Source organism: Pieris rapae, chromosome 10 (assembly GCF_905147795.1).
Source record: "Pieris rapae chromosome 10, ilPieRapa1.1, whole genome shotgun sequence".
Classification (NCBI taxonomy): domain Eukaryota; kingdom Metazoa; phylum Arthropoda; class Insecta; order Lepidoptera; family Pieridae; genus Pieris; species Pieris rapae.
The window spans coordinates 5,996,263-6,023,302 of NC_059518.1; the positions used below are offsets into that span (position 1 = coordinate 5,996,263).

Sequence of the window (27,040 nt, forward strand, 5' to 3'; positions counted from 1 at the left end):
TATTTGTTAGTATTTATGACTTTATTCAATACGACAATGAAACTACAAAAGTTGCCTGCATTCCAAACAGCAATTTCATATACCTCACGAACTGAAGCATACAATTATTACATAAAAGAAACGTATAATAAGAGGGACTAATTACTAAAATTAAAATCAATAACATTTAAGCATTGCTATACATGATTTGTCCCGATCTCTCGAGTCTAAAATGCTACACAATATCCAAGGCAAATTGGTCAAAGGTCACGTGTCCCGAGAACAAGCTGACTTACAACTAACCTTACTTGAACAGCGTTAGTAATATGAGTGGAAGCTGGCAAGCGACCGCCCCGCCCCGCCCCGCCCCGCCCAAGCTATACCGCCTTATTATATACAATACATCGAAACGAATGGCAAAAATATATAATATCTTCCGACCCGCGTAATTTCGAATACCCACATCGATCAATCGACACTAGATATGGTTACCGATATAATTTGTGCCTTATCGATCCTATCCTATAGATATATTACCATCAATTCCGGCCCGGCGTTAAGAAAATATAAAGGCAGCTCACGTTAGCGATACCGAGGCACTTTGCTTTCACATTGTGCTTGAGATCATAGTCTACAATTAAATTTAGCCTTATTAAAAATTAAAGCATATTCATAACATTTCAAATTAAATCCCCTTTTAAGAGTGACAAAATTATGTATCGCGCATCATATTTTTGCAATATATAATAAGAAAATGGGACCCAATTTTTAAAAATGAATTTGTACTACTAAAATATAAATAATAAATTCATAGGAATCCATGTTTTTTTTCTATCTATAATTTTGTAGTAGGCATTGTAAATTTCATAAAAAAAAACTTGCTAAATATTGTACCATTAAACGCATTAACCGGGCTTATCCAATCCGACATACCCCAAATCCGTTCCTATACAAAATACGTTTATTACAGTCTATAGAGTGACAGTGTAAAAGTGACCCAAAGGCAAATGAGTGTTTGGGACATTATAATCGGGCAACACTGATGTGTCGTTGTCAAGTTCGACAGATGCCCAATCACTCAATCGCCAAAGACAATAAACTTAAATTTATTTAATCATCCTAACAATACTGCTGCGTACAATTAAAAATAATGATATAAGTTTATTAACTATTATTAGAAAATTCCACCTCGTTCACACTCGCTAAGCAACGGGTTCCGTACTAGCGTTAGTTATCTTTTAATAAGAACCCTACCAGCTTTTTGTATTCGAATAATATGAAGACACGTTCTTAAAATACGTCTTTATACGACCGCTCCAATATGACACATCTAATATTTTTATATAATTTTATTTAATAGGCCTGTGTCAGCAGTTGCCACGTGAAAGTTCCTAAATAAACTTTAAAAACATAAAGCGAGTTAACGAGGGTACTTGATGCAATACCGATATTGCTATATCCTAGTCCCACGCCGCACGGTGTTACCAGTCGCCGTACTGGTACTATTGATTCAATTTCATGGTAACTTAGATCGTTGGAATCATAGGCAGTGTACGCGTTTTTGCTAGAAATGTCTGGTATTTTTCATCATGACTTTCCCGAGTTTACAAGTATGTTTAAGTAAAAATTTGAATTGACTTTCTAGCGGTAACTTTAGTGAATTAAATAAATGGCTTTCGCAATATCGGTTTGTCTTGGCGTGTCATGTGAATCGTAGCTGCGACTGCGATGTGACTGACTGGCCGCGGCGTGTGCGACTAATTGCGTTTAGTTGGTTGGAGCCTCGCTCTCAGCGCGCGCAGATTTGTTCTGTCGAACCATCTCAGCACGTCGCTCCTGAAAAATGAAAAAACAATATATTATAACTGATGACATACATACATATTTATAAAAAAAACACTCTTGCCCTCACAGGCGACCCTAAATTGACAGAAACATACGAAATTAATAAAGAAAAATTAGAAAATAAATTGAGAAGCAATGATAATAATTTTAATCATAGGAGGATAAATAATTCAGTAAAAATACCAACGAAACACTTGTTTTGGATTATAAACAAAATTAACCTCAAATTTATGTATCTATTTCGTGATCATTTGTCATTTTATTATAAACAATTAGATGGTCACCCTCTATGTCTAACACTCGAAACACTCGATGTAAATTTTTGGGTATAAAACCTTTTCCTCACAATGTTTTCCTACGCCATATGAATACGTAATGATCGCGCATATATATAAGAAAAATCCATTGGTTCTGTGCTTCCACGCTCTAGAATCTTCCATTATCGTAAAAGTAAAAACAGACACGATGCCCCACAATCTCAGTGACCCTACCTCCTTCTTAACAAAATCGAGTTTCCTCTGCATCTCCCTCTCCCTGTTGAGTTCGGCGGCCGTCAATTTGGTTTCTATATCCTTTGTTATTTCCTCAACCTTCGCAGACAGCACCGATCGTACTTCGGCCGGTTTATTGTTCTAATGTGATCGAACAAAAAATCAACTAAAATGGTTATGATTAAACAAGAACAAAGTGAAAAACTAAGTAAATAAAAACTGATCTAAACAGATGAAATGAGTTTCCAAATGACATGAGAATGACAGCTATTTTATAGATATGGTCAGAGTAATGATGATGATCATTAAAAAAATGCCATACCCACTTTGACTCATCGTTCCAGGATCACATTGAATTCCTTTTATTAATTTCTCTAAATTAAAGCTAAGGCATCCTAAATCTATACTAACGTGGTTACGCAGCTTCTCTTTTTGCTCGGCTTCAAGCTGAAGACGCCTGTCGGCAGCTTGCTGTAGCTTATCTTGGATCGCGCTTTCAAGCTGCTGGAAACGCTCTTGGTTTCCAGCACGTACTTTGCGCACTTGCTCCTCCTAGAAGGTTTGATAATATAAAAACTCTTGCAGACTTTCCTACTCTTCAAAGGTGTTTTATTCTGTTCCAGTGTCTAAAGGGTTTTTCTCAACATTCAATGTAATAGAAATTTTTGTATACTTTCTAAAAGATAATAAGAGGGTTTAAAAAGCCGACATGCTTTGTAAACTTAAAAATTACCTGATTCGTAACTTGATATACATATACATTTGTATTAACATTGCATTTGCATATTATTGAGAACGACTTGAGTGAAGCTCGCAAATGATTCATTATTTACTTTGTTTAAGATTTATACGGTTACTATATTTCGTGTTTTTTTTTTCTATTACGCAAATTATTCATTGTAAATAAATAATTTTAGTAGTCTTACATGTTCACGAAGGCGCTCAAGCATCTTCTTAATGTTCTCGTCACGCTTGTCAGCTGCCGTGGTCATCTTATCTTCGATCGCCTTGTACACTTCTGAAGTCTGTTGCTCCAGGGTCAGCCTGGGTAAAAGAGCTCATTTAACGAATAATAAATTTATATCTGCACCGAAATCCTGTGATTTAATTGTATCTATTAATGTATTCAACAATTGCAGGGCAAAGACAATATAACAAAACATAATTAAAATAAAAAAAATATAATTTAAACACTCTATAGCCGAGTGAAACATAGAAACAGAATGAATATGAAAAACTCGTCCAGACTCGTTCTTTCCAGACAAGAAAAGTGAAACAGATCTTTAGAATTGCAAACAATTGTTGGAACAATGAACGGCCTTTGGAAAAATGTTTATCTAAAGCTAAAGGTTGCAAGTAATCCAAAAACTATCAATAACACAAATCAAATTGTAGGTACAACATTCGTGGAACACTTCTAACTTTTTACTATACCGCACTTAAAGATCGTACTGTTATCGTTATTATGGTAACAAACGCGGGTACTATCTCAATTTATTGGCTCTAGTTATTATAGAAACAAAATGATTCTTTATAACATTATATCAAACAGCACTTTAGAATAATTTAACAACGTCTTAACTACCGTTTCATATTTAATGAAGTTTCCGTAGTTTAGAGTGCATTAAAATTAGTATCGTGTTTAACATGCGAATGATGGTGTGATCTCAAGCGTCTGTATCGGCTAAACCCGGTCGAGTGAGGTCGTTCTCATAAACTCATTGACCCAGATGATTAGTAACTTATATATAACGGTAGAGTAACGATATTAATTATAAATGATAATATTATAAAACTGAATAAATTCTGGTTTGATAGCCCTTTATCGGATAGCCTTATTGGACGAGCCATCTCCGAATCAATATGAGTAAAACCCTAAAATAAAAAATATAATTTGAAATAGTTTGTCTTCATTGCAGTTGTTTGATCGGTGTTGTTGCCTTATATTCTTGAAATAGGAAATATTTTTCAGAAGACTGATAAAGTTTTAGAACAAATTTATTTATTTATGTATTTATTTACATATAAATACTCTATCTCAACTACTGTTTTTTCATGATTGGAAACTAAACGGGCTTATTATTACACCAGTTATTAATAATGAGAACCTACACCAATAATTCTCCTAAAAACAGTTAAAATATATATTGATATACTTATATATTATATTTAAATACCAAGAATAAATAAGGCATCAAAATGGTGCTGACTAAACAAATAGAGAGAGATCTGTCGCCTACGCCCCATTGCATTACAGTAAATCAAGTCGAAAAAGATTATTTTAGAATAAACTGCGTATGTCGTAACAATATAAGTTATATTTTATTATAACAAGCAACTATGTATAGCAAGCATTTTGTAACCCTTCATGCACTCTGCATCAGTTTTAGTTTTCTAAGGAACATTGAGGGGAGACCAATCTTTGCGTAGCCATACACCACTTGTACACGTTCTAAAAAGAGATAGTACTTATCATCAAGTACCTTCACGTTCAGTTCCGTCTACTTTAAACACATGGCTTTAAAATCTTGGAATAATACTATGAATTTCGAGCCTGTTAGAAACTGAAGTATCGAATAATTTCAACTTTATAAAAATATAATAGATTCGAATTTCAAGAATTTTAGCTAAGCAGTGTGAAAGCCCATATACTATCTGCATCCTAGAAACCTAAGATAAAAGGAGTTTAGACCTTGGCCTACACTGACCTGGTCTTCTCGACACCCTCAAGGTGGTCCTTCAGCCTTGCACGCAATTCGTTGATGTAGGCCTCACGTTTCTCTTCATGCGAGTCCATCTTCGCGTCCAGGGCCTCTTTTGTTGCGGAAATGAAACTATTCGTCTGTTCGCTACGAATCTTCGACGCTTCCTCAATCTTTGCCATCTTTTGAGCGATTACAGCCATCTTGCTTGCTTCTAGGCTCTGGAAAATATTAAAGTAATAATAAAAAATACAAATTTAAGAATATTGTAAAAGAATAAATGTAATTTCTTTATTTGGTATGTATACCAAATTTTAAGATTCTTAGGACTTAATAGAACTTCAGAAAGTATTCTATATCCAATGTATACATACGCGTCTTCTCTCCTCAGCAGCCTTCAGTTTCTCTTGGATCTCTTCAACTGATGGTGTCTTCTCAGGAGAGTCAGCCCGGCGTGGTACCGGGACACCCACTGGTTCGGCGAGTATCACTTCGTACGCAAGACCTCCCTTCGACATCTCTTGGCATCTGATTTCAGTAGCTGTTCATAAATTTGTAAATTATTTTATCGCCGTGATAAATAAAAGTAAATAAATTTATCTTACGATCTTACCATATTGATATTTATTAATATATAATAGAATGTATTTAATCTAAGTTATTTTAAATAATGTTTAGGAATAATAAAGAAACGACGTCAATAATATATATTTGACGTAATAGTATTTTTTAATATAGCTGTAACTTGGGAGAGGGAGATAATACATAATTGATGGTATTTATATATTCATATATTATATGTTATAATATACTTTAAAGCTCAAGTATTTGTAAAAAAGGCACCCAACCCAAAATAATAAAAGCCAGTTAAGGCTCGATTTATTATACAATATACATATTTATTTTTTAATCAAATTAATTATCTTCAATATTTTAATTGTTATTATTTATTTTGTTTTAATAATAAAACTTGTTAAGGGTAATTAGGTATATTCATGACGAATTTCTTCGATGCATCGGCAGTTCTACAGCTTCTGTGATCGGCAAGGAACTGAGTCACTTTTGGAGGATTCACTTTTACTCGCCAATCCAAAGTATATTCTATTGTATTTTAATTAGGGAACTGCTCAATATTATCACAGTTACAATGTACCACATTTCTCCCGCGATAGGGTTCAAATAATATGTAACTGTTTAAAATAAAAGACTAGACGTTGCATCATCTTATCAGATGCAATTTTGCCATCCGTCAACATAATTTGCATCTAGTGCTTAAACAAACAGTGAGCGTAAGGCGAGGCATTATGGCTCAAACAAAAAGCCACACCGCGATACGCAAACATCCAGACACATTAAATTATGATTACAGAGCTATTAACACCCCACGTCGGGGAGTTTTAAGTATGTATAACGGCACGGTCCAATTTCAGACTTTCTAAAACGTGACGAACAAGCGGGAGCACTTGGGTTGAAGTAATGCAATTCTCAAGGTCGAGTCGCTTGGTCCTTTCGACCCTGTGTTTGTAAAGAACAAGGGTGAGTCTCCCCACAAGTGAGTCATAGCACACACCCGAGCTATACATCTCCATACGCGGTACGACTTATTCCCTAGACGGTGAGTTTAAAGAGCACGTCGAAATTTGATACGAGAGTTACGGTCGTTTTGTGCTAAGTAAAGTTTGAAAGGGTTGTATATTATTACAAAGTGCAAACTCCACTTGAAATAAAAACAACAAAGTGCAGCAAAACTTTGACTATAAGCATTACACTTACTGATGAATTTAACTTTCTTTGGTTGTTTAGTCCGTGGTTTCCCAACGGGTTTCTTCACTGGTGCTCCCCGCCTATGCACTAAGAAAACAAGATATTTAGAGAGTCGGCATACATTGCCAGACGTTCATCCATCGGACTCCACCCATTGCCTTTACCAAATTGAATCCATATATTATATAGATTCATATTCTTTCAAATGTCCTCGATGCTGTCGAGTACGTACGCCAAAGTTCAATTTCTATTGCTTTAACTTTCATGAGATCATACAAACAAACTTAAAAGATTAATGCGTTTTAATTTTGTAACTTACCTCAATTTTATACATTAATCTAACTTTAGATGAAATATATTTGAAGGAACAACTTTAATTGAAAACTTTTAAACATTGAACGAAATTATCATTATAATTCTACCAGAAAAGGCAATCGAAGTGCCATTAGGGTGAATTCGGTCAGCTAATATTTATTCGAAGAGCATTTAGACTGAAGCTAATGAAAGGATAGCAATCAATGGTTGTGTCACACGCCAGTTGTATCGATTTTGACGGCATACTCATGCTTTATGCAAGTTGCCATAGTAGTCAAAATATATAAAAATAATAAATACTCCACATCCAATAATAATCATTTATAGGAATACTAAAAATCAAGCAAATAAAACAAATCAAATTCTCCCATTTTGTGAATTAGGTTAGTTCTTTGGGGACCAGATATCATTTCCTGAAAACTAAGAAACTCATTTTATCAAATACATAAATCGGTTGCTGGAGATATGAAGGTATAAGTTATAACTCAACGAAAAGCAATAGTTAAGAGGTAATAAGGCGACGGCACGACAGGGCGAGATGAGAGGCTACTACGTGATAAGAATAGGGGATTGTCGGGAAATATTCCAGCAAATACAGATAATCCCTTACGGGAGACACGGTTTACAGTGTAGACGATGTTTCCAGTATAAGTATTAACTAAACTTTAATTTCACTTTTGAACTTTATATAGAGTAATCGAATTGTCATCGTGCTTCATGGGAAGTACATAAAGCTACTTACACTTGTACACATGAATGTAACAAAATAATAATAATAATAAAACAATTAAATATGAAATTATATCATCAACATACACAGAGACGAGACCAAAATTGAAATTTTGGTCCTCTGAAAAGAGAGGATAAGAAAATCAATAACAGCTGCTACAATTAGGAAAAGAAGGAACATCCTGATCATTTTAAGAATATGTCGACAGTCAGACGATGCAGTTGGAAACCTTACGTCACGAATTACGAGGTCAGCTCCTGGCTAATGCGGTTGAAACTGACATAATGCGGACTGGCCCACAAAATATACTTTTTAATTTTAATGATAATAGCCTAAATTGTAGTTGAAGTAATGTACTAAAAACAATTGAATAAATTGTAAATAAAATGAACACCTAAAAAATTTGAATTTACAACTGAAAGGGCCAACCCCTCAGGCGCCACACGATACGACATGAAAGTTATAATTTATTAAAGACAAGGTTTATAACACGGAGGGAATTCAATGTCTGGAATGAAAATCCTTAGGGATTAAGGTCGTTTGTAAATGTTTGAATTCGTCATACTGCTGACTATTCTTCTAGAAAGTTATCTCTGACTACATGCGTTGTCTATAGCTCTTATATTGACGTATGAAGCGTTTGGCTCACAATTTTTGCGTCTCTTACATTAATCATTAAATGTATTATAATCAATCAAGCACATAACAGTTACAGTGACGGAAAAAGTCCATGATACCTCTTCTTTGTTAAAAAATATTGATTACAGTTACAAATACTATAGCCGCAGATGTAGAGGTGTAGGGCCGTGAGACACGCAAACCTTTCAACCGCAATGCATCACGGTGACATTTGTCATTTTATGTTTTCTCGAAATAAATTTTCCCTATACAATATTATATTTACTAAGTAAAAATTAAATAAAGAAAATATTGAAACCAAGAAGTTAGTGCAATTAAGATCTTTGGGACACGATATGACAAAAGATCGCGTTGATAAAGGGGATACACATACTGCTATCAAATTAGCCAAATATCAGAAAGGTGATAACTTGTTGAGCCAATTAAATTCAGCTCTAATAATGTCACCCTAAACAATTATGTCATCTGTATGCCCCAGTGCTTGTTAATGAAGGGTATGTTAACAATTTAAATACAAACACGGTAAAATGCAAATGACTTAATCATTACCCTATTTATGTGGGATTTAATTTAGATTGGCTTATGTGCGAGCAGTGAGCGAAATTTTGGAAGAGCTAGTAAAAAGGGGTAATGGCTATGTAACAAATAGGTAACTACGGGTAAATAAAATGTGTGAGGACACCACAGTGCTTGAGAACGTTGGTTAGTTACGTGCGGTCATAGCGAAAGTAAGAGCCACTTCTGATCTAAACCGACGATTTTAAAACAATAACCAAACCAAATAAAAAAGAACTATATCCTAGGATTCTTAAGATAAAAGACAGAAAATTTTAGATACGCAAAATGGTGGACATGTATCCTACAGACCAAAATGGTTGACAATGTTGAATCAATTATATCGTATTATTTTATGCGTACTTAACTTAAATAGGATCTTTAAACCATAGCATAATTACAACAGAAGATATACAAGATTTATTGATTATCCACACACACCACACACACACATATATATATGTATATACACTCTTTCAAATATCCACCTTCAAAAAATCTATTGATATAATGTCAAATTATACTAGTTATTCTTAACGATTAAGTTCGCGATATTCGTCCCGTGAAGGAGATAGCTGCACGAGGCTACGCCGGCCGGCTTTTCCAATTTCAGTTTTTTAAAACATGCATATACATGAGTTGCATTAAAAACCGAATTTTCTCAAAATTGATATCATAATTGTCCAAGTAAATTTGGAAACCTATGTTTTGTCGTGCCGTTTGAACTGTATTTTTAAAATATATGACGTGTGGTCTGGTAATATACTGCACAAAAAGCAATCTGCACAAAATCATCTGCAACAAGAGACCCATAAGAAGTCATTTCCTAAATAACACAAATAAGGCAAGGCAATGGGCGTTTTGTCACCAGAACGCATCCGGCAATGCTAAGAAGTAAACGATCCAAGATCTGGCAATTCTGCAAATCCAACCTGCGGGTAGTACAGGTGCTCTGCACGTGTGGCAGAAGCACTGCATAACCGAGTCACGAACGAGTCCTATCAGCATGGTGGCAGCTTGAAATTAACTATCTAATACGTGACGGAGTCGCGTCGCGAAACAAGCGGTCTGCGCGACTCTCGTCCGGAAACTGAAAGAACCGGGGGGAGGGTAGCTGGTCGATAGCTGCTCCCCGCGCAGCCCGTCCCGCCCTGCAGACCCTCCGCCACCCTAGCGCTTCGTCCCTAACTTAAAAACTCGTACAAGAAAATAAGCCCACCAAATGGAAAAATAATGTTATACTTTCTTCTTCACAGAGACAAGTAAAAAAAGCCTACTTGCTGAAAGTGATGTACACTATAGTATTGCTAAATAACCACATTATCTTTTACATATATAGTATATATTCCATGTACAGTTACTATTTTACGGTATAAACCATTGATATATGTATATATAAAAGGGTTTTTATACATTAACCATAATTTGCTAGAGACATGTCGAGGTAGACACACCTAGGAAAGGAACCAGGATCCTGAAGGATAAACTTATTTAGGAGCCAACAAGGCTCGCGAGGTGGGAATCTCTGGCACGTAAAAAAGCTTTAGGGCGGGCGGGCGTAGCGAGGAGGGTATGCGGCGGTTCCGCCGCCGTCTCGGCGCCGCCACCCGCAGCCAATTAACAGCCGGCAATGCTACGTTGAATTTGTTTCGCCACTCGAATTGCTTCCGATTGATTTCCTGTTCCTCAAACCCGGAGATGACTAATCGACGGCACCTAGACTTATTACTTAGGCTTCGGAGCAGGTAAATTTGTACCTAAGGTCAAGCCAAGATCGACGTTCAAAATTTCGCAATAGTTTAGGAGATTTTTTTTTGTATATCTAAAGGATATCTGACTTGATACGATAACGAACTGCAGTTATGGTAACCTCGTGCACCGGTAACATCGGTGGTGCGTCAATCGATGCGGGCAACAACCCCGAGTCCCCGTCCCCCTACAGTAATAACTGGGAATTCCAGGAGAGCCGCGACCAATGTATACAGACACATGAATATACCGTTAAAGGCGAGTTAATCTAAACAATTAAATTGAAAAAAAGATTGAAATATAATTAAGAAAAAATTGTTTGCATTTTAAGTTAGTTTGATACACTTAGCAGAAGAGAATACCAATATGATAAGAACCTGAACAAAAATCGACTAACATTCACGGGTACGCACCGCTCTTCACTTCACCAAAAGCACATAAAATCGAGAAAATAGTTTCTACACTCCATAGATCATATCGCCGGTGTGATAAATTACTTTCCTCAATACATTTTTCCCTCGAAAATTTCGAGCTGTGATTTTACTGATATTATTCCCTTATTTGGCTTACTGATGAATGTTTTAAATAAATAAATAAATATATATATATAAATACTCGGTCCCACAGATTTCACTTAGGACAGCATGGCGCCTATCGATTTTTTTCTGTTTTTAAATACATCCATTACTTGATTTACGAAGTTTCCCTATTGATGACAACTTATTAAAATTATATACTAATTATTATTTAGTTCTTGGAAGTCAAAGATTACCATTTTCAGATTAAGGTCTAGAAAATAAAATTCACTTGGGAAGTAAAACATTTAAGAGCTTGGTGAATCTAAGGCTCAGACTGTTCAACATAAGTTATTGGAAAGCTATAAAACCGACTTAATTTGTATAGGTTGCGGCAACAAGTTAAGTCACGTGCGTTAGAAGATATAAACCGGCGCGCGTCCTGCGACGGCATTCGTATCGATCTTCTGCTTCAGACTTTCGGATATATTCGCGGTGTTCGGATACGACTCGACACGGCTGTGATAAACAGTACTTTTAGATGAACTTTCGACATCCACATCGATCCGAAAATTATACCACTTATACACATTACATAAAAAATATTTTTATTCAGAATATAATCAATGTATATGTTAATTATATTCTTCGAAACATTAGGTTTATTTATTTATTCACACTTCGTTACAAAGAAACACAAATAGCACAATACATCCTTATCGCTAACAAGCGATCTCTTCCAGGCAACCCTAATAAGAAAAGAAAACAATAAATAAAAATGATGAGTGCAAAAATTGCATAACCAGAAGATATTTATATAAAAATATTATTCTATAGAACCTTAATCTACAGAAAATAAAAATTAGTTATAATGTCCGCCATAAGCCAATTTCCTTAATCGTATGATCTCTTAAACATTCAAGGCGGAGTCCAAAGTGGTGAAGAGCTGTTTATTCTGTTGTAAACCATGTAAATGTAGACGATCCCCGACGAAGTGTTTACAATACAAATACAAAAACCTTAGGCTATATGGTTAATAACATATATCACAGTATCTATTTAGTGATTTAAAATACCGAGATTGCACTAACCTATTTCCGTTTCTGTGTCTAGACAGAGTACTTGTACTGTCGCCATTCCATTATCTGCATTCACAAATCACATCTCAATTATATTTAACTTTTCCTTACGAAACATATACATTTTCATAGACAATTTTACCGTGATTAGTTTGACATGCATTATTATTTGTCTCCATCTATTTTATATCTGTAGCTAGAAAATAACTCGCAAGTGTTTTAAGTGTTTCCTTAAATCTACTTTGCAAAAGTAATATACTTACACCACTTTTAAAGTATAATATGCCCGGAATTTAGTCTAATTTTTATTTGAGAAAGAAACATCAAAAGTTAAAACGGAATAAGGGATATGCACAAAATTTTATATTATCATATGTTAGATTTGTAGTCTAGGACGATGACGAAACTGGTCTTGTGCACAATCAGATAATCTACCGAAAATACTTGCATTTCTGATGACATATTTTGCATCAAATCCCAATTTTACGTGGGTCGATACTAAAGGTGTAAAATATTTTTATTCAATTTACAGCAGTTTATAATTTACGAGAACATAACTCCAACAAATAACCATATGTCATTCAAACTTCGCCAACTCTTATTTTCTGCCTTTATCATAATAATGAGAAACTTTTTATTATTACTTTACTCAACATGGCATGCTTATTTACTTTTTGCGAATATAAGATACATAAGTATATTGTGTTATAAAAATAGGCATTCATTGTTTCAGTCTATTTGAAGAAAAAACGTATCATCCGTGAGTACTTCTAAAAATGTTTTGAACTTCAATGCATTAAACTAGTAGGAAGGTTTTTTTATCTTCTTCCATTATATGTACAAAAATAAAAACTAAAAATATGTAATAAATAACTTAAACGCCGTACATAAACACGCACGAGTCAGGTGACGTTAGGCAACGCACGCGCAAAATGTCGGCGATTGAGCCTGCCAAATATACAGATCGTGTGAAAAATAATTGAAATACTATTATTTATTTCTACTTCATAAAAAGTAAATAAATAATTGAATATGTAAATAAATCGTGCATCTTTATCCTCAATCGTAAGTTTAGTACATTAATTTATTTTTCTAGAAAGGCGAAAAATAAACAAATAACATCACCGGAAAAGCTTTAATAAATAAGAAGAATGCACAAATTTGTCAGGACATATGAATCATTGTGATAAATTAACAGCCTCCCCTTGGCAAAGGTGCAAATTTTCATTTGAACTATAAACGATTGTGATCCTTATGCCTCACGTGACAAGACCGCTTTTGGACCGCGATTAATATTCTGCATTTTGAACATTTGAAAGTTTTAGTGGCAGTTCTAAATGGTAACTCGATTTGTACACGTTGAAAGGATTTTTAATTAAAATTTTACTTTGACGAAATAAATTTATTCAGACTATTAAATGCTTATAACAGGATATAATTAGTAAATTACTTCATTGCAATCATATCGCAATTAAACAGAGGTTAATTTGATTTTTAGTTTCGCTATTGTATTATAAGTAAATATTTATATGTAGAACCAACATAGTCTATGTACGAAGAGACTTTCTTAATAACTTATCTTCACAGAAAAACCTTAGTATCTTTTGATTTTTCTACGCTTTCGCATAAAAACTTAACTTTGATAAGGACATTTGACATAGAAAAAACTGTCTCTACCAATCTGCACAGCGCATACAAATGAAGCGTCTGTTTCTCAAGCTATATTAAATATTAATTGTCAATGGTACTTCCAGACTTGCTGTATCTTCAACTAGTAAGTAACTAACACCTGCATTTCTCATTAAAAACCTCCTCTAAACGAGTCGATAGGAATTCTAGGTTTCTATTCGTGGGAATTACATATTTATTTAGAACAGCGTTCACATAAATAATGATTCCCTCACCCCACAACTGCAGAAAGTCAGAGATTTTTCATAACATTTTCTATGAAAAATAGTTTTAGTGAGTTAATTAGTCAGAAATCAGAATGATAGTTCCGACGGGAGTCAAACCCATACGATTGATCAACTGATGTCGTCTTTTAACTCGTGTCTTGCTTGTATGCAAAAAATAAAAACATTCCTATCTTTCAACCGTTAAAAGTTCAAGACGTTGAAATCACTAATTAAAAATGGGAAAAATATCTGGGTCTTAGAATAGATACATATTTAAAGTGGAACTTTCATATATCACACACAATTACCAAACTAAAATCACTTATAGGCAGATTTTGGTCAATATCAAAATGTATTCCTCAATCCGTACGTCATTTAATTTATAATTTTTTTTATATTTTAGTCAAGCCACATTTCATATATCAAATTGCAATATGGGGTACGGCATGTAATAACATAATTTCTAACTTACAAACACTACAAAATACATTAATAAAAGCATTATTTAGATACAATTTTTTAACACCGACTAATAAAATCTACCAAGAAACCAAAATTATGACAATTAAACAACGATATGTATATAGCACCTGTATATTAATTTAAAAAAATTTAAATAACTCTCTGCATAGTTGCTTATCATTAAAAAAAATCAAATACACAACGACACGCAATACTTGTCGAGCGAGTTTGCTTATCTTGCCGAAGCCGCGTACAAATTATTTGAAGAAATCTATTAGGTATGAGGGTGTGCAATTATTTAATCAATTACCATCTCAAATTCGCATTATTGGAGTGTTTGACAAATTCAAAAAGGGCAGTAAAGATGCATGTTAGAATGAATACAGTTGACTAAAATTAAGACGGCTTATGGCGACGTGTATCTCGCTCGTATATATACATATTAATATTAAGTTTATCATGTTAATAAAATATATTTTTTTTTTAATGAGAAATAAAGTTCTTTAAACATAATGTACGAAAGTGTTAAGTATAAGTGTAAACCTCAAAATTCCATATACATAGCTGTTTATTATATAACATTTTTTTATTTGTTATCTTCGGGAAAGTTAATATTGAGTCTACCGCAAAGTTTATCGCTTACAAGAAATTCAGGGGGAATAGACGAAACGTCCCATTCCAACTTTCTAGGGGAAAGGAATGACGTATAACACAATGTACCTAATCTAGAATAACTTTCAATATTTGCCATTATCTGATCGCAACAGATTGTGCCGCGTCATAAGGCGCCGTTGCCAAAAGCGTTAAACCATCTGCGTCTTACTTTTCCTTAAGAAAATTTTGTCCTTATTTCAAGATTCTGAATTTATATTGCGAAAATCTATGTTTTAATTATACATTTGTTCAATGCACAAAAAAGTGGGTACTTCCATAAAAATTTCACAAAATAAGATTTCATTTCTTTTCAATGATATCATAAACATTATATCAAATTCATTTTTAAATAATATTTCTTGGTTATATTGATTTTATCTTATCCCATAAATTTACAATACACATGAATAAAAGCTCAACTCAATACGATCAGCAACATAAATTTGATATCCGCAATAGAGGGGTCGAGGGTGATATTATAATGTCCCTCACTTTGTATAACAACATCTTTATTATCCTCTCATTCCCTTCTGATTCGCTTCATTGGATTTGATGGACTTTGTAAATTACCCTGCGCTTTGGTTTATGTATCCATGGTACACATCATTGCTTCAGTTCGCTCAAATTACTTCGAGCCGTCGACTGTTTTAATTTTTGTACACGAACGCATAACGAAAGAAAGCTCATGATGATACGAATTTGTAAATAGTGTTTTAGTTGTACTAGAGATTATAATCAAAATTATAATCCTTGGATAAGTCGGCTTCCGTGGGTATGTTAATAAGATATTATATTACCAACAGCTCTGAATTGATAAGGTCCCGGCAAATCAATAATCGATTTGGGGTAGAAGTTTCAGGGGGCAATTAATCTTATTGTCTATGAAGAATAATAATCAATGTAATAGAAACGGACACGTGTGACAGCTCTAGACCCCGTACCAGAGATACGAGACTTCCAATACAATCAGTTAGTAGTTCAATCACAAGGGACTGCTTTTAGTGTAGACTCGGTGTTTGGTATACTAATGTAATTAAAATATATAAATTTGTATATACTCGTTCCAAATTGTAAAATAATAATTAGCCAAGGTTTGTCTAGGGTTGACAATAACAAATGTACGCTTCCAAGAAGCTAATGAATAAAATAAGTTTACGCCTTTGAAAGAAGAAAATGTCTGAAACGACACATGGCATACGTAGGCGTCTGGCCTTGATCGATCCGTGTGTCACTCTTTATAGCCCAAGCCCTCTTTACGAGCACTTGAAGCTCCCGTCTACCCCACCGCAGGCCTACTTGCCGCATTATTTCAACCTTAGTTGAAAGTCTAGATCTAGTAATGACTAAAGTGTAATAGAAAATGAATACTATCACTGGTTTTTCACAATTACTCACCCCTCTTGGAATTTAAACTCGATAGATATGTAAAGATCCTTAGTTTGTTTCGTGAATGTAACTGTCATGAAATAATAAAGTTTCATTGTTGACCAGTAATGCATGATTTTCAAGGTTAACAGAGTGATATGTATGAATAAAGGTGTTTTTGAACTTTCAAGGATAAATGCTGAACCTTAAACAATGTTCTTTGTGAGAATATTTTTATCAAGTATAAATTGCAATTGTTATTATTCTTAGATATATATATCATGATAACTTTTTACATTATGGAAAAAAGATGAATATTTCAAATGTCAAATGCATGAAGCCGTCATATGATTTATTAATTTCTTATTATTCATGATAGATGCACACTAAATCTTACATGTTACATTGCCGTGAATAAATTTAAAATGTTGCAGACAAAACACGACATTTTTAGTAATATGAAAAATGACAAAAGCAGTTTAAAATCGTTGGCAACCGCAATAATATTACTACAGAGCCAACGTTGTGAAAACACTCCCTAGTTAGGAGATATCCCTCAAATACCAACCAGATAATTAAATTTAAAAATTCTTACGATGATTAATGACTTACGCAAACTTTATGAGATTTTTATTCTAAATAAATTTGTTATTTTTCTAAAAAAAGGCGAATTTTATATTTATAATGGATTAACTATGACATATTATATTCACCATATTTGCAATATTATTTTTTATAAATATCAACACGGCCTGTCCTGACGAACACACACAGATTGACAAAAAAAAACTAAACGAGTTAATAATATGTATTATGAAATCGAAACTATTTTCTTGCATAATAATATTTTACAAGAAAACAGTTACCGATGAAAATTGGACTCAAAATCTAAATTTCGCTTGACCTACAAGTAAAGTGGAGCCTTTCTTCGGCCTTTGCATAGACATACCTGGCGGTAGATTCTCATCCTCAGGACCATCCCAGATGATTGACGTGACGTCATTGCTAACCTTTATAATCGGGTTGCTTGTAAAACAAGGCATTTTGGACCTACCAATAGACAAATTCACTAGCAACTGAATTAAATCCTACCTACAATCGATAGCAAATTGGATCAGATCAGAAGCCAAAAACCACAACCGCGGATTCACTGGCGAAATATGATAACGAAACCTTATATTAATTGCAAACTTTCCAGTCACTGTGTCGTAGGTACACATAGAATGCACTTATGTACGTAATACAATTAATTGAAATATGTAGGATACTTATACTATACATTACTTGGTGTAGGTAGAAATGGGTTAAGTACAGGTTTACAAATCTATCTAGCTAATACTCGTAGATATGGCGAACAAAAATAGTTCCTCTCTATATCACTGAATATTGTTTTATGATTAGAACAAGCATTTCCAAGGAAATAAGACAACGAATTATAATACTCTGAAAATACAAATTATTTATCAACCTACAATGATATTGATATCGCGACAATTTATACGAAGCATAAAGTGTAAAGTGCTCCGAAACCATGCCCGATGATTTCATTGTTTGCAGCATTGGGCTTCGTCCAAAAACTTTAGCAATATTGAACTGGGGGAGCAGAAGATTCAGCACAATAACTTTACCAAACTGCCCGACGAAAGTATAACATTTGCTTCTTTGCCAGAATTTCTATATTTTGACTATCATCATCTATAACTAAACCTAGTGATATTGTAAGGGCTTGAGTTAAACCTGTTAATTCCTCATAAGAAATCGCTTTTGTTTTATGTTTACTTCATGAAACAGATGTATATAATATAATAAAGCATTTGTGTCAAAACATTGGTGCGTAAAAAATCTTTGTAAACATTATTTCACACAAAAAATAAAGTACTAATAACTTTAAATACTATAAGGAATTGTACTCAACAATTAATCATAGGATGACACAAACAACGCATTAATAAACTTATGAGTTCACTTAATTATTTATACCAATATTATAAAGCTGTAGTTTTAAGAGAGAACTACTGGTTCTTATTGAATTTTGTTTTGTGTTTGGTGTTTGTGGGTAATCTAAATAAAACATTTTTTAAAGAAAAGGTTTAATGAGGGTACTTATTCTCATTGTATTATACTTTATCACAGGTTTTATTAAAATTGATTTAAAAATTGTGTTGTATATGTATATATAACCCTTTTCATAACCTTTTACTGAAACCGACAAAATTGAAAAGTTTGTTGTAAAATAAACCTTTACACTCTACTAATCATTGCAAAACAGTTGCCTGGAAATTTTAAATTTGCACAACTCAAGGTGGAAATTATGAAATAAAAGTATATTTAAATTACAAAAATATTGCAATTCGTTACTAAATAGTTTTGGTTATTATTGTTCCACATTCCACTGACTTTACTTAACTTCTTAATAGTCTTCATTATTCGGCAAATATTTCCTTGGAAATGTCAAATATATTCATATTATTGTAACCGCACTCCCACACAAAAACAAAACCATACGCCTAATACAATGTCTTAAACATGATCATTTGTCAATCTAATGGTCAAGTAGTACGTAGGCCTCTTGTGCCTGACACTAGACATCGACTATTTTGTGCAAACGCAAGCCGGTGTCCTCACGGTGCTTTCCTTCACAGTTTAAGCGTACAATTAAGAAAGTCAAATGGATGCATCCGGGGATCAAACCTACGACCGCAAAGTTATGAGTCTCGCACGATGAAGCCACTAGAGCAACAATTTTTCAATTACGAAGCTAAAACCAATTAAATAGATGACAACATCACATATTTTTCGTTAACTGCCAGCAATTATTATCAATAAGTCGCACAAATTGATTTATGTACTTCAGGTCAAAGGTAGGCTAAAAAACTAAAAAGATCGCGCGAAAATGCGCAGTCCACTAATAAAATTCCTAATCTTATCCAAGGGGAACTAGACCAGTCTATTCCATTAAGTTTGCCTCGGCAAGACAAGTAATCGTGTTAGCGAAAGAGGGGACTAAAACTATCTCCCCTAGTGATTAACGTCTAATAAAAGTTACTGACAATTTTATTGTTCAATGTTATATAACCGATAAATTAAGTTATTTTAAGAAAGATTTTTGACAACGTGTAACGATAAAAAACTAACGAGTCGTAAAACTTGGTCACTTCTGGATCTGCGAAAACAACAAAACGAAACAGTTAATTTGTTTTTTTATAGAAATATTTTCCCAATATAGTATATAACGACAAATAATGAATGTGAAACTGTTCAATACAAACATCTTAGTTATGTTACGTTTAAGTAACATAATTCTTATGTTTCAGCGCCCTATTTGCACCTGGTTTTTGACCAAGATTTTTATATCAAAACTCCATAAGTATATGATTTACAACACATGCTATTTACGGGCACATCCGGTAACTTAAAAAATCCAAATGTTAAATGCAAACATGTCAGTGGCCGTCCCTTCGTTAACGCGCCTTTCAGGGCTTCATTATAAAGGTTCAAGCGCATGAAGGTGAGAAGTTAAGCTCTACAGATTCAGCGCTGAGGCGAATTGAAAACTGCAGTTCGCCTTAATTATTTTTATCACCATTGAAGACTAGACAATGTAATAAACTTACCAAAAACTTACGAAACCAATAACAATACTGTGAAGCGTGAGGCACTGTCTCAAGCAGTACTTAGTACTTAATAAATCTTACACCAATTGTTCTAAAAAACTAAAATTAAAGAGAACACTAACCTACAAGACAGAGAAACATCTTATTAAAACGCCAATCGATTACTTTGTCAGAATGCGGCTATCACTGGGGTCAATGTATTTACTTCTAAATAATACAAGCTATTGAAAGTCAATATTTGCTATTGGCAATATGATGAGGCAGTTTATTCAAAACAGTTTATACAAAGCTTTAATCTGTAATATAAACAACCTGCCTTTCAGATAATAAATATGTTTGCGACAAGACAAAAAACAAAGGTAATGTAACACTACTCATACAGACATTTCGACTCCCGAGTTGAGTCAGCACTTAATTAACTTTGAACGTTTTGTAGTACTTGTTCGAACCAAAAAATCGAACAGACTAAATCAAATACAAAGTATTTTTATTAATTTTACTAGTTTAAATATGGATTTAATTCAGTGTCCTAAGAGACACAGGTAGCGGAAATATTAAAGAACTCACATATAGGTAGTAGATAGTATTCTATAGATAGGATGAGTCAGAACGATATTCCCGTTCTACAGTTTACTTAACTTTAACAGTGAAGTTCTGGCATTTCACTGAAAATTCCTTATATTCATAAACACAGTTGCAGTTCCACTAAAAGCTGTAGGTGCTGTCAACTATGGTATAGCCACATAGACATGGACATCGGCCGTTCACAATTACACCCTCTATATTATGTACGGATTAGTCGCACCACAGTACACCGCAAAACTGTGAGTTTAATGACCCTAGCTTATTTTGCAACTACAGTCTCTGATCACAATGGCTAATGGATGCTATAAATATATTTGTGTGAAACATAGATTCCTTTACCGTTTAGTTAACCTGATATTCTTCTTTTTCGATTCTAAAATCTCCTAATAATTGGAATACTTACCATATTTTATTATAATTTTTTAATACCCAAAACCTACTATATTTATTATTAACAACAAGTATATTATTTATTTGGAATGGCAATTAGAATATATGTTAATTTACTATAAATATATAATATTACTGAATAAAAAAAATACGTAAATAGAATACATGCAAACCAAAAATCAAGCAATAGGAGTTATGAAAGTTTTAGACTTTGATTATTCTGTTTTTAAATACTCGAGATCTTAAAAGGATATGGGGGAGGAAATGCATTGGAAGGCTCGTGCAAACCGAAAAGTGCAATAACAATTTACATGTCATCTGAAAAATATACCCGAAACACAGGGGGAGAACCCCAAACATTTTAATCAAAGGTATATTTACAGATAAATTGTCGGTTTGCTTCTTTTATCTGCTTTGTTTCATAGATGATCAGGTATTATATAAGTGGTATATATATACAATATGTGGAGAAAATATCAACAAATGCATAATAATATGTACATCCATTTTAAAAATTTCATGTAAAATGCAATTCGATAAACCTGGGTTTATTGCCTGACCGGACATGTTATATATAACCAATAGAATAAAAGTTGAATATTACTTTTCCTATTCTCTGAAATACAGATTCCTACAGACTGCACTTTATGACCAAATTACAAAACAAAAGAAAGTGTTACTAGCTAAAATTAAATTTTCTCTTTCAGTTAAAGGAAAAAGGTTTTTGCTTTGTCGTCAAGCAGCCTCTCGGGCTTAAACACTCGGCCTATGCACTGCACATGGCAAGTGCAGTTAAATAGCAAGTTTTTACTTAAAACTGGTTTTCTGCAAAACATCTTGAATCTTAAATTCCCTTTACAACGGAGTAAAGAAGTACCACGTGATGTAGTTTAAACAAAAAAAAATATTATCATTAAATTTATAACCATGTTGACATAGAAAGCACAATTTTCTAGAAGCAAACATACCTACCGTATTACCAGTGATCTAGCAATCTAAAACATTTTTATAATTATTTGGGTTATTGTTTAACCCAGTTGCATAAACAAGCACTCAGAGAGCAAGTACACTCAAAATTTAAACAGGAATTCGTTACCTCTATAATGCATACCAAGTGGGCACTGTATAAAGGTAGTTAATCCACCCACAACCTGCCTTATTTGGAAGAGCCAGCAAGATCAATTGTAATTATAATATCAGTATTTTGTGAAAGTAATGACAGTAGAAAGCTGTGTAGGAGGACAGTATCATTTCTTGCACTTATTAGATATTCCGTAGAAATCAATGAACTAGTCATTTTGTATGACCTAGACTAGCGGTGAATTTTGTCTACTGATTCATAGAAATGTTTCCGATTATAGCATACATTACTTGTATGTGAATGTTATATTTCTTTAGAATACTGTCTGTGTCCCTATAACTAAAGACGGTATTATTAATACATAGTTCTTCATGACCGTCTCCTGCCTGCAATATCTTGTGCGTGAATATATTTGCTGTGTAGCTTGGTATCGAAAATACTAGTCTCTACTTACCATTTCAAAACAAAACGTCATTTGGGTAAAAGCGGGTACGAGAGAAACAGTAATCTAAGAGGAATATATCAGGAAATACAGCGTCTGTTAGGGATACTAAGAACTTATATTATTAAGAGGGTATATTTAGTTAAAAGTTAGAGAAATTGTATAATGTGGGTCTTTTACCAATGTATCAGTGTGCCGAGCGTTGGACAACTTGAATCAATAAAATAAAAATATAATAAGACATATATAGGAAAATAACATTCCATAAATTTAATATTTATGAAATCTGAAATTATGACCTAGTGTATTCATCTCACTAATGGTAGCGCAATATACACGGCCATATTTTAATTACATTTTATACTGGAAATACCTTTTATAGGCGGATGAAAATGAACAATGCTAAATATTTACTTTCAGTGCGGAGGATCCCCATTGTGATGGTAATGAGTCCGGCGGGAAGGGTCGGGTGGAAGGAACTAGTTTATAAACACTCTACAGTTAAGAAATTGACCATCGAAGAAAACAATCATAATATTAAACAAACAGGGAATGGGGTTAAGCAGCTGTAATGTTTCGCCGAAATCCATTGATCCTTACCGTCTCTTTTTATTGATTTACACTAATTAAATTTACAGGATTTACAATTTTTGTTACATACAGTTGTGAGTCCAGTAATGCAAAGGCACTTAATTCCAAGTCAATTTAATTTATATATGTAACAACCCACTATAAGTTTACTAGCTGTGACTAAAAGGTACCTACTTCGCTTGCCACGCGAACGGGGTGGTTTGCTAACATCGGAATTACTTTTATTTCAAAAATGTCTCTCATGACTTCATTACATTGTAGCACATGAATGAGTGATAATGAACAGACTAGCTAGTCGCATGTTAACCCTTTTAATGTATAATTGAATGATGCACTTAAATATACCTTAATTTGGATGAAATTTGGTATATTGAACAGCCTGAGAAAAATATATAACACAAATTTACCGCCATTTCACCAGATAAAACCTCAATATTTGTCGTCAATAAGACGTTAATTCAAAGTTTATTAACATTGGCCGGGGGATGCAATTGCTCCCACTCTTAATTAGATCGTTTGAGGCGAAACTTCGTTCGTTTGCGAATCGTTCCAAGAAATTCATGGTTTGTTAAATGTTTAATCTGAATTGTACAATAAACGTGTTTCTGATTTGCTTTTTCGTTGCTACACTGAATCAAGCATGTGATCCTTTTATACTAAGCAGTTTGGTTTCGTCTAAGAACAAGTGTATGATTGATAAAGTGAGTTAAATGACCAACAAATTTTTATTGGAATTGACACACTCATTCAATTTCGCATCCTGAAGTATGTTTTTTAAAGTCAAATGGTTTGCGTGTAAAATATGATTTAAGGGATTTAGGATTTTAGATTTAATTAGTACAAGTAATATTATTAAAAAAAATCTTGACAAGATATCCGACTACTCACGATGTCTGGTTTTTTTTAAATTGTTTTGGCAATATTTAATCCAAAAGGTTGTCCTAGGTATAAGGTAATCCCTAATGGTCCTAAGTACGAAGAGGGATTTGCAGGAAGTAGACTCAACACTATCTAGGCTTTTGTAATACTCTTTAACGCCAGCTAATACCAAGTAGAGTTAAATCAGGTGGAACTAAGTAGATAAATTGCGCATACAAGTTTGTATAAGAAACCTTAGGTAATGCCTCGTACTAGGTGGCACACATTATAGTAATTGCGTATATTCATGATTGCTGGGTAGTATCACGTATTTGTCTTGACCGCCAAATATGTCAAACATCATACAGAAACTCTCTAGAATACGAGCCTCATTGTTAAAAATATAATTTAGAATTTTTAGTTTTACAAATTCCAAAGAAATATTACATAATATGTGAAGGTTCTTTCAGAAACCATTTCTTAATTACTTGAGAATTCAGGTGAATGATAATTTCCTAATACAAATTTTAAAATTTTTACACAAGCTGGTTTGCATTACAAAATATTTTCTTATGATTCTAATTGGTTATTACACTGTAGATTTGTAAAAAATTCAAAAACGTACCGCTATAGTTTTTGTTAAAGCAAGCGTAATAAAATATTTTTAATATCATTAACATAGTGGCATCGATATCCCAGGAAAAGCAATGGATCTTCGGGTCATTGCGCAGCAACAATGAAAACCCACAAGCAAATTCATCCGTAAACTCCCAATTTAAATTACAGGGAAAGCTTTAAAATAAGATCTGTTCTCACAATATACATAGTATTTGAAATATTTCAGCTTGCTTCATAGTAAACTTGTTCCTGTTAAGTTCCTTAATAAGTAACTTAGTCGCAAATTGTACGTATATAAATTATGGAAACATAAAGAATAATGATAATGTATGAACAAAAACTACCTGCTAATATTCTTTTTTAAAACAAAAAATTAACGGCACCAACCGCCATATTCCATAAAAGGTAAACAATTCAAATATAGAACGTTGTCGCGGGCGCGGAAGAGATGTGAGTCACTGTGTCCTTATTTTCAACGGTCGATCTTCCGAGATGATTTCAAGTGATATATTATTTTTATACACATGAAATCACCTAAAACGTTATAATATCTTGTACAATAAAAACTTACGAAATCCTAGTAATTTCGTAGGCTTGCTGTCAAATAATATAAGCATGAAAATTGCATTCTAAGGTTTACTTACTCAAAAACGGTTTCACTAAATTTTACAAACCCATCAGCTTAAAAAAGCTAAACTCACGTTGGTAGGTAAGGTTTTATTTTAAAATTTATGTTAAACTTCTTAAAATAATTTGTATGTATGTAAATAATAAAAGCTGAATGCCTAGTTGCATTACATTGTTCATATTAAATAGTAGTAAAATTTTGGTATTAATCAAATAAAACAAAAGTATTGAGAAGTTTACGAATATTTAAAAAGATATTTAAACTGGAAAAAATAATGGCGCGTACCAATCTATGGACAGTTGAAACACTCGCAAAATAAAAATTATTTCACTTTGACTTATTGTATTGAAAACTAAACATTATAGGTATGTCTATAACTTTTAAACTTGGATTGATCGCTAACTTACACAGGAACAGAAGTCAGGACAGGGTAGAACACTATGGAAATTACATAATTTCCCAGTGTTATTAAAACATAACATGGTACTCAATAGAAGGAAGGTTAAATATGTGCATTTTATTTAAAAAATAGGGTATACGGTATTTGAAAAGCTATTTTTAAAAGATGGTGGTTTTCATCATAACGCGTCGGTGGTATAAGTTAAAAATTAATATAATTTTTTTTAACATTTAATTATATTTTTATTTAGGGCTTAAATTTAACTGTATGAATAAATAACCAAACAGTATTAATTCATATGTTTAATTTTATTTTATATAAAAACTAATATTCCTTACTTATATTTTTATAAGACTGAAATAAAATTTATACAGTAGACACATTTTCAATTAAGAAATGTTTGCCCAATTTTTTAGACAATTAATTAATATCACTATCACAATAAATTTCAGCTAATCGTAAAAAATATTAAAGAATTCTAAAAAATGCACGATTTTCTGCACAGAACGTTAATTTAAATTAATATTCTTAATAGAAAATAATTTTTACTTACAATAGCTGTGACTGCTTTTAAATGTTTCGTCAAAAGAAAAGATATACAATATATAAAAAATTAGCACTTACATTTGGTTTCAACTTCCATATTTTTTTCGAAAAACCCAGCCGAAGGACTAATGGAAATATAAGATTAATCCTTTGTACGTCTAGTTATCACTGATGATGAACAAATTGTAAGAAAAATCCTTATGGGAGCTACTATTTAATGATGCGGCTGCATCCGTTAAAACAGTTATAAATTGAATTTAAATCGCAAGTAACAATTGGAACCAAAGCACTCAATACTCGTTAATAACTTCGCAAACTTGAAAATAAAAACGATCTTTTGTGTTCAAGTTCGTTGACATCGATTGACATAGAGATTCAAGCTTTAATGTGATTGGTCGAAATTGAAATTGCCGCTTAAATTTGATTTTTAATCGATCTAGTGATCTAGGGCCATCGTACCATAGACACAGTTATTTGAATTAACAGGTCCTAACTATGAAATCATATTACTGTCACATCAAGGTTTTAGCATGCATTATGTATTTACT

General features: G+C 33.1%; 1 protein-coding gene across 3 annotated transcripts; it reads right to left on the bottom strand.

Annotated features, from left to right (window-relative positions):
- LOC110991268 (stathmin-4) lies at nucleotides 1-26,841 on the bottom strand. 3 transcript variants are annotated; one of them, XM_022256578.2, is made up of 8 exons: nucleotides 9,953-10,099; nucleotides 6,791-6,868; nucleotides 5,392-5,558; nucleotides 5,024-5,238; nucleotides 3,242-3,359; nucleotides 2,727-2,867; nucleotides 2,316-2,456; nucleotides 1-1,815 (listed from the first exon to the last, which is right to left on the bottom strand). In XM_022256578.2, the coding sequence occupies exons 1-8, from the start codon at nucleotides 10,026-10,028 to the stop codon at nucleotides 1,747-1,749; spliced, it is 1,005 nt and encodes a 334-aa protein (XP_022112270.1). In that variant the 5' UTR covers nucleotides 10,029-10,099; the 3' UTR covers nucleotides 1-1,746. The 3 variants fall into 3 exon arrangements, with proteins under 3 accessions (XP_022112270.1, XP_022112271.1, XP_022112272.1); XM_022256579.2 differs by lacking the exons at nucleotides 6,791-6,868; nucleotides 9,953-10,099 and adding an exon at nucleotides 26,571-26,841; XM_022256580.2 differs by lacking the exon at nucleotides 2,316-2,456.
- Between the last annotated feature and the right edge of the window lie 199 nt (nucleotides 26,842-27,040).